Source organism: Orbicella franksi, chromosome 7 (assembly GCF_964199315.1).
Source record: "Orbicella franksi chromosome 7, jaOrbFran1.1, whole genome shotgun sequence".
Lineage (NCBI taxonomy): Eukaryota > Metazoa > Cnidaria > Anthozoa > Scleractinia > Merulinidae > Orbicella > Orbicella franksi.
In genome coordinates, this window is record NC_138151.1 from 16,580,292 (window position 1) to 16,590,211 (window position 9,920).

The 9,920-nt window shown below is 37.7% G+C and overlaps 1 protein-coding gene and 1 pseudogene across 1 annotated transcript; both read right to left on the reverse strand.

Moving 5' to 3' along the window:
- Positions 1-4,433: 4,433 nt before the first annotated feature.
- Positions 4,434-6,071, reverse strand: LOC145492740 (uncharacterized; annotated as a pseudogene).
- A 1,826-nt stretch (positions 6,072-7,897) lies between these two features.
- LOC145491963 (uncharacterized) lies at positions 7,898-9,609 on the reverse strand. The gene is made up of 2 exons (XM_081471268.1): positions 9,223-9,609; positions 7,898-8,521 (listed from the first exon to the last, which is right to left on the reverse strand). Exons 1-2 carry the CDS (start codon positions 9,511-9,513, stop codon positions 7,898-7,900), a joined length of 915 nt encoding a protein of 304 aa, XP_081327394.1. The 5' UTR covers positions 9,514-9,609.
- Positions 9,610-9,920: the final 311 nt, after the last annotated feature.

The window sequence follows — 9,920 nt, forward strand, 5'->3', positions numbered from 1 at the left end:
TAACAGAAATTTAATACATCAGCTACTGATTAGTTTTTTTTTATCACCCACTCATTATGCAATATTTTATTCATGATCTTTTTATTGGTTTCTTACAAAACATAGCATTACTTATTCAACTCCACTATTATACTGAAAGAGTTTTTAAATAAGGTAACTGACTTAATACAAGTTAGGTCAACTAATCAATCAAACTAAGCCATGTCAGGCTTTTGTTTCGAGTACAAGATAACAAAACAGAAAAGCAACCTGCAAATAACTGACTACAAATAATGGTCTGCTCATGCGTAGTACCGTCTAAATGTGTTTTGCTGCAAATGATATTCTGCTCGTGCGCAACTGTAACCACGCTCTTGTGGGAAAAATGGCAGATCGCTTCTCGGAGCCGTAAGAGAGTGATTTAAATATGAAAACAAACTTGGTGATCGAATGATAAAACAATTATTGAACTCGGTTATAGCAAAATATCGTGATTTGTCAGTGTCTCACAGATCAATTATTTCAGTCCCTCAGCCTTCGGCGTCGGCAATTGATCTGCTCGCCACTGACAAATCACGATATTTTGCTCAATCTCGTCCAATAATTGTTAATCGGTTTACGTTCAGGCTGCTAAAAATATAGACTCGCTATTATTCACAGGTTTGTTAGTGATTAACTAACACATTAATGCAAAATTAGAGTGGTTTTCAATTGAGTGTCGTAAAACCCAAATCGAACCAATTACTTACCAGTTCGACTTTTTACGATAACTGCAGAAATTCTCGCGCGCTCATTGGCTAATTTTCATTGTCAGTACGCGGACATTTATTTATTTAATTTTTTGTTAATTTTTTTTTTACGGCATATGCTTTATTTCAAAATACAAGCATTATTTACAACATGGTGTGTCTGTCAAGTACACATACAAACCACTTGCAAGACCAAAAAACATAACATTCCAATTCAGTTCTATTTAAATGTTCTAATATCATTATTTACACCATCTACGCAAGGGAAAAGAGATATCTACCCTTAAAACACTAAATAAATAAACTTAACCGATTAGACTAGAACGATGCCCTTGAAGGAGCATCTTCTTTATGATATTTAACTATTAGATGAATTTTAATCTATATTTTCAACGTTATATTTTGAGTTTAATTTATTGACAAAATCGGAGAGAGTAATTGACCTATTGTGGAGTTTGCTGGTGTATATGTAATAGCGCATATACAACAAGGTATAACTAAGTTTTCTTAACAGAGTTTTGTTTTCAATTGAATAGGTGGGAAAAAGACCAAATAAAGTTTCTCTAACAGACGGGTGTTGATTAGTATAATTAACGTTATTGAACCATTGAATAACTCTTCGCTGGAAAGCTTTTGAAAATTGGCAGTTAATAAAGGTAAGTTCGATGGAGTCTTCATTTCCACAATATAAACAAGCACTATCTTGTTTGATACCGAAGCGGCATAATTCTTTCTTGGTGACTATAATTCCATGTAGGAATTTGTAATGGAATTCTTTTAATTTATTTTCTCTGCAAATATGTTTTGCCAAATTGAAGATATGTTGCCATTCGCTGGAATTTAAATTCATAGTATTACTCCATTTTTTCGGGCTGGTGGGAAATGAATAATTTACCTTTTTATTTAGTAGCCAGGAGAAATCCTTTGCATTTGTTTTCTGTAAATCGATGGCAATATTTTCGGCTAATTGAATCTTAGTATTATGATTTCCTAAACAATTTTCTTTAAGAGGTTTGTCTTGACTACATGCCTTAGTTACTAATGCTTTCGGAATAGTATTAATTCATTGATAAAAATTTAGGAAATTGCTTCTAAAGTCATATTTGCTTTGAAACTCTTGAAAGGAAAGAAGTTGTCCATTTTCATTAAGTAAGTCTTTAATACAAATAATTCCTTTGGAAAACCATTTCCCCCCCCCCCCCCCCCCAAAAAAAAAGGGTTTCCCTCCTATTAAAATAGCTTTATTGTTAAAAGGGATTGTTTCCTGCCCCTGTTCATACTTGTACTGAGATTTAATTTCAGAAAAAAAGGGTAAAATGTCCTTGTAGAAAGCTGGCAATTTAGGATCTAAATATTTTGTGTCATTGTTACATCTGAGCAGAAAATTTAATCCTCCAAGTTTTTTAAAAAATAGTCTGGTATTGTTTTCCAATTGTGGCTGTCGGGATTTATAAGTCTTGGGATCCAGGCAAGTCCTAATGCCTTTATCATTATATCGACATCAGTCATACGAATTCCGCCTTTATCATAGTCTTGATAAATACTTTTTCTCTTAATTTTGTCTTTTTTGTTGTTCCAAAGGAAACCGAATAACTTAGTTTTGATGGCATATCTGATTTCATTTGGGACATTGACATTAGACGTTGCATAGACTATTTGTGATAGCCCGAGCGATTTAATGATCAAAACTTTTTCAACCAGGGTCAAATTTCTTGCTTTCCATAAATCCAGTTTTGTCTGTAATTTCTGAATTTTTAAATCAAAATTAAAGTGCTTGTTCTTGTTTTCATCATAGGAGAGGTATAACCCTAAGATTTTAACAGGTTGGTTTACCCATTCTAATTGTAATGGCTTGGTTTCGTTCGTTGACCGCTTTCCTAACCATATCGCCTTAGTCTTTTTCACGTTTAATTTTAAACCAGAGATGGCACTAAATCTACTGACCGTGTTAAGAGCGTGTTCTACAGAAGTAACATATGCGCAGAATAGGTTAGTGTCATCTGCAAATTGACTTATTTCAACCTCGTTTCCAAATGAATTAATCCCTTTGATTTCGACCGTCTGACTAAGTCTGTTCGACAATATTTCGGCCCCAAGTATGAAGAGATACGGGGAAAGCGGACAGCCTTGTCTGACCCCCCTTGTTGGTTTAAACCAGTTGGCGGCGAAACCATTATTCATTACTGCGCTTTCAATATTAGCATAAAAGATTCTAACCCACTTCTTGACATTCTCACCAAAATTGAAAAGCCCTAATATCTTCTTTACGAACTGCCATTCCAAAGTGTGAAAAGCTTTTTTAAAATCCAATGACAACAAAATTCCCCTTTTTTTCTCCGCCATGCTGTACTCCATTACATCGTTTATCAATCGTATGTTCTCTCCATTATAACGACCTTTCATAAATCCAGTTTGATCAGAGTGCACTAATTTTGGAAGTACAGTCTCTATTCTTTTAGCCAAAGTTTAGATGCGATCTTATAGTCTATGTTGAGTAAAGTTACAGGTCTCCAATTCTGTAGGTCTAATAAATCGGAATCTTCCTTGGGTATCAGAGTAATAACGCCCCTTCGCTGTGAAATGGAGAGTTCTCCAACTTCAAAGGCTTGGTTTAGACTGTTTATGAGATTAGTTCCTACTAGATCGAAGAAGTGTTTATAGAACTCAGCGGTAAATCCATCTTCGCCTGGAGATTTATTGTCTTCGAATGTTTCTAACACCTTCTTACATTCTTTCAAAGTGAAAAGCCCTTCCAGCTCGTTCTTTTCTTCGTTATCAAGCTTTGGAATTTCAATATCCCCAATAAATTCATCAAAATCCACTTGGGACCCCGTTGTTTTGGAGCTGTATAAATCTTCGTAAACATTCTCTATTGTTTCTAAAATTTTATCATTTTCCTTTATCAATTTCCTTATTATTTCGTTATCGTCTGTTTGGAGTTCGGTAATTGTTTTCCTGTTGTAGTTTCGTTTTTCTAAATTGAAGAAGTATTTGGTCGGTCGCTCTCCTTTCTCTACCCATCGCCATTTAAATCGAAAGATAGCCGCGCGTCCTTTTTCTTCATATATTGTTTGCATTTCTATTTTAAGGCTCTCGTATTCATTTAAAATATCATCTATGTTTGATAAATTATCACTGTTACATATTTTATGTTCAAGCTCTTCTAATTGTTTAGAAATTTCAGATTCCCGCTTAAAAACATCTCTAGCTTTTCTTTTCGCGAAAGACACGGTGTGGTCGCGAATTTCCATTTTAATTAATTCCCATGCCAATCTTTTGTCCTTCAAAGACTCGTATTTCTCACGTATTCGAGGAATTAATTCACAGTTTTCACCTGTGTGATTTTCTTCCTTCGATAGGGTGTTATTGAACTTCCAAAATCCTGGTCCCCTTGGCGAGTTATTTGGCCAGGATAAACAAAGATTAACTGTTTTGTGATCCGGAGTTATTGAGGTCTTAATTCCGGTGCTTTTGACGTGTTTTGAAAGATTCTTTGCGATTAAAATAAAATCCAATCTAGACTTAACATTTAAGGTTTTGGACACGTAGGAATAAGTGTTCAAATTTGGGTAGCGAGCTCTTTGTATATCTATTAAATCAAAAATTTCCATTGTCATCAAATAAATGCCTGAATTGTGTTGGTTTTCACGGTGTTCCACCTTTTTTATCTTTTTTTTTTTGTTAATGTGCAGTTCCAATCACCTCCGACGATGAGGTTGGTCAATTCAGATTTATCAATGATGCAATTATTCAGTTCTTGGATAAATTCTAATTTTTCCGACGGATTATTTGGTGCATAGATATTGCAGAATGAAACTTTCTACCCATTTATATTGACTGTAATAAGAACAATTCTTCCTGACTTGTTACTAAAAGAGTATTGTACATTATAACTTATTGACGGGTCTATTAATATGCAAGTGCCTTTGCTGTGTCGAGACCCATGGGAGAAATACAGTTTGCCTTCTCATTCGTTTTGCCAGATCGTTTCGTCTTTTAGTTCAGAGTAAACTTCCTGAAGAAGGTAAATGCTTGCTTTTTGATCTTTTAAATATGAAAAGATGTTCCTTCTCTTCGCTTGATCGCGTATCTCCCTTACGTTGAGTGAGATGACTTTGCACATGAAGTTATTTTGCACTGGAATGTAATTGTGTAGGTTGGAAAAACAGACACACACACGAAAAATAAAAATGACAAAAAACGCTAGTTCCACTAAATAAACTAAAAAAATTAGAGATTAGGCTTCTCGCTACGCTTTCTTAGACCACCTTGAGACTTCCCTCATTTATTACATAGCTCCAGTACTGGTGGTAGCCTACCAGCAATCTATATTAAGCTAAAGATTATTTAAATCGTCCTCTGTATTTATTCGGATCGGCCTACCCTCAGGTGAAGTCTTGACAAAGATTTTTCCGTCTACAGTCCACACTAAGTAATCCGTCTTCCTTCCTCCGTTGGCAATCCGCACCAGGTTTCGCCTGTGTGATGTCAAATTTTCGTTAATAGATATGCGGTTTGAAGAGGCCCTTGCTGCTGCAGATGCGCTCGGGAAGAGTTGCGAGAAACTGACATTCCTTAGTTGAACTCGTTGCTTGTAGAGTGCCCTCTTAACTTTGTGACTAATAAATCTTGCTATGATAGGCTTCGTCTTTTTTCTTTTGATCCTATGACAGATGTCGATATCTTCTCGCTTAACATTGACGTTCAGGGCTTCTGCGACTTTCAAAACTGCATCTTTGTCGTTGCAAACATTTTCAGGAATGCCCTCAATCTCGAGGGAATTTTTTCTTGTATACTGTTCGAGCGTGTCCATATTTTCGTAAAGCTCGTCGATTTCTTCTTCCTGCTCTTTCACCCGTTGTTTAGTCGTTTTCGATTCCAATTTGAGTCCGTCGTTGTACTTGAGCGCTGCGTTTAGTGATTCTTTGCAGTTCTTAGCTCAGATTGCTGTTGCTTGAACAAGGCTTTTAGCTCCGCAACTTCATTAGAAAGTTTGTCCATTGATTTTAGAAGATCTTTTAGTATTGCATGGATATCCGAGAGGTCGGGTTGGTCGTTTTCCCGCTCCACTGCATCTGCAGGCTGAAAGTCTGCAGACGCCATGTTGACACGTTTAGGATATGCAATTTCGTCGTCGGTGGACCCTCTTTCCCCTCACTTGTTTTTACCACCTGTCCTTTTAGGGGGCATATCTTTTACACTACTTCCATGCTGTTGCAGGGCTTTTTCCACTGATTCTGAAGAGTTTTGAGGGAAGACGCCTTCCTTCACAAGAAAACGTGGCCGTCGTCGGTCAGCCCGCGCATGTTCTCTCACCCGGACATTTATGCGATACGTCAGCGAGCGAGAGCAGACAATTTGACAATTTGTAAAAGCCGAGTGGATCCGCAGACTACTTTGACAATGTTATGACGAAATTCATTGTCAATAACAAGACAAACGCATGAAAAAGTAACGTCAATTTGTTAAACTCAGCCTATCTCAAACCGCAGTTAAACCAAAACCAAAACCAAAACCAAAGTAATTGAGCCTGATTGCTTTCGACTCTCAATTGAAAACCGCCCCAACTTTTTCCCTTTTCGATTTTCAACTTCCATCCCCTGCGATGTGAAGATCGATTGTTCATTGATTTTTGTTGTTTTTTGTTCCCTTCGTTTCATTGAAAAATAACCATTCTTCCAGCTTTTTCCATAATTTTTCGCCTCAGACGGCCTATGCACAATGAAGCCGAGTCATATCCTGCAAAAGTACCTTATGAGTGAACACATAGCAGGCTTGTGTTACTTGTCTCATAAATTGATTAACATGAATACGATTCTTCACGGGCTGAATCAATACTCGAATTTCTTTATCACGGAGTTGCGTCATAGGCTTCAAGTCTCGCATAGGCCTTTCCACAAATATCGGAACATTTTTGGGGTTATTTAGAAGTTTCAGAGATATTTACAAAATTTAGAGCTATTGAAAAATATTTATAGCTTTTTTTTGGCTAAGCCCTATGTATTCCTCGCTTTTTTATTCAAACAATACTCATTTCCAAGCCAGAAACAGCCCAGTTCAGCGGTTTCCCATGCGAAAAATGTATTCCATATCACTAACAGCGCTAAGGCAGCAATTTTCTAAAATGGCGGATGCTGGTAACACAGAAGCGGCTGTGATTTTGACCTAAGTCATTTTGGAATGAGTGATTTAAAATCGGTTTAGTTTTAAAACAAACAAAATTGAGAGATATTTAGAGGTCAAGCCAAGCCCACAGATCAGGATCTTGGTACCTATTAGGAGTTCTTTTCAAAATTTTCGACAAGAACCCCCGTCTTTATTATATGAGAGCCGCCCCACGGGAAGGTAAGCTGTTGCCCAAATGTCATTTTCAAAACAGATAAGGGGACAAACCCGCTTAGCAAAAACAAGGATTAAGGAGCTTTATTTTATATATATTATATTTTGCTTTAGAACTAAATTTAGAGGATGTAAGTAAAGACAACCTTATTAGCATGCCTTCCCAGACAATACGGTAAGTATCTGTGATAAGAATCTGACTAATGTAACTAAGCTGAATGCTAACAAAGGCTCTCTTCCAATTTGTATAAATAAATTTTCTGCTCAGTTTATGTTCCGTCGAACCAAATTTAACACAGAAACTTCCACTCAACAGAAAATACCAGTTTGAACTTACAAAGGGCTAAAGCTGTTGGCTATCTTCATTTAAGAGAACTTTTCAAGTCATTTGAAAACTTCGGCAAGAGCTGATGATGTGAGGATAAAACAAGCTTAAACTCTATACAGTTTATGTATTCTCAGCTTTGGCACTCTGGTGATAAAAACTTTTGCTGGTTAATAGCCAACTGGTCTGCCTCCTGCCAGTTGGGATTTTAAAGCCTACTAGTGTTTATTTAAAACATTTCTTTCTTTCAGTTTGGGTGGCACACCTGAGAACTAGCTAGTTGTGGCTAAGTGCATCGACCATTATAAACATTCAATATTTAGCATTATTTTAACAAACTTTGGTGCTAGCGGATCGGAGTATATGATCACTGTACAAGAAATGGAGAGATTACAACAGCAGCCAATTTACTGACAGTACTTCTCCAATGCTGTGAGTTACTAAATAGCTGCTGAATTCGTATTACGCTTAACAGTCACCATCATCAATCACGTCACAAATTTGTCTATCCATCAGTTTTCATAACGATAACTTTGATGAACTTTATTCCAACTCGCTCTTCTTTGTGACCTTTGTAAACCTCCAGGACCAGACCATGGCTGGGCGCCAGTTGTCTTGTGTAATTTGCCGTCTTAGTGTAGTCACCGCCATGCGCAGTGAAACAGGAGCCCCATGGTTTATCCAGTTTCAGTGCTAGAGTGAAAACAAACTGATCAGGGAAACAACTGGCTGTTGGAACAAGGGGAGTCATCCATTCAAGATCCTCATTGGAAGTTTTCGTTTCCCCAGAGCTCGCCTGCGTCCCAAAACAAGGTGCAAAACGGAAATAATTCCCTTGGTCTACCGTTTCGAATCCGATGAAGTTTGTCCCGTCCGACAGTCCATAACTGGGATCGCCGTCAATGGTTTCTCCGATACTGACATCATTAGCTACTGTTATCTCAACGGTCAGCGGAGTTCCATCTACCAAGACACCAGGAGCCACCAAGGGAACTCTTAAAAGCAGCTCAAAGTCTTTTGAGCCTGCATTAAATGTCATTTGGTCAGCGGTTGTGGACCGATATCCACTAATGTTGGCTGCATTCGCTTCTAGCCACAACGGTGTCATCATGATGTCTTTAAATGGCACCTGTCAATCAAAAATAAAGAGGATACATTAGTAGAATCGCTCTTTATCTGGATAAAATGTTAGTCATTCGAAGACTGCTGTCTAGTTCATGGAGGTACCGTGAAATAAAACTGCAATCAATGCAGTAGATACAAACTACCGAGACACGAAGCCGGGTTTTTGATCCCCACCCAGTGTTTTGTACCCAGTGTTGTAGTTTTCTCCATGTCATAAGTTTTCTCCATGTCATTGTAATTAGTCAATGTAAAACTGATATAACAAACTACCGTACCCAAGTCTTCGCGATTAGCTTATCACAAGCGTTGTCCTGTCCTGCAAAATCAATTCATTGACCTGATATTGCTAGGATATCATGGCCACTTAGCCTCTTTTGAGTATGATAACTACCTAGCCATACCCTATTTTGGTACACTTGGGTGGCATCTCAGGCTTATTTGTTCTCGCCATGGGAATTCAGGTCCGACTACATCTCGCCAAAATAAAAACCACTGCTTGACCAAACTCGCTTGATATAATAATACTTTAATACTTTATTTATATAGCGCTATTTCTATCACTATCCAATAGCGCTTTACAATGAGTTTAAAAATATCTTACTGATAAAAATTAATAAAAAACGTAGAAATATACAAAACATGAGTAGAATAAACTAACTACTAAAATAACTTTGCTGCTGAAGTGTACAAAAAAGGCAAACAAACCTTGACAGGGTAATCACTGTAAGCGTGGTCATTTATCAGCACATAATCCCATGGGTGCGTGTACCGATCAGCATCGTTCAGCTCACAAAGTAGGTTACCAAAGTGGAAATTGATGCTCCTGCAGCGGTGATTCATTGAGCACTGGATGTAGCACATGCCAATATTTTTCACATTTTCTGAGGACATCACATGATCTTTGAGATAACGCCCCCATACCGAGTATGTGGATCTGCATTGCTGGGTTGATTGGACGACGACGAATGTCGAAGTAAACAGTGACAGCCAAAGCATTTCTGGAATAAGTGAAAGAAAGTTAATAATGTGAACTGAGGCCTAGTGTTACAAGTCCTACTGAAAAGTACTGAGGCTGGTGTACGTGTGAGCTACTTAATGAAGTCTAATATAACTGAAGAAAATAAAATATTCCATGGTTGGCTTCTCTCAAGAAAGTTTGTCCATTGATTTTAGAAGATCTTTTAGTATTGCATGGATATCCGAGAGGTCGGGTTGGTCGTTTTCCCGCTCCACTGCATCTGCAGGCTGAAAGTCTGCGGACGCCATGTTGACACGTTTAGGATATGCAATTTCGTCGTCGGTGGACCCTCTTTCCCCTCACTTGTTTTTACCACCTGTCCTTTTAGGGGGCATATCTTTTACACTACTTCCATGCTGTTGCAGGGCTTTTTCCACTGATTCTG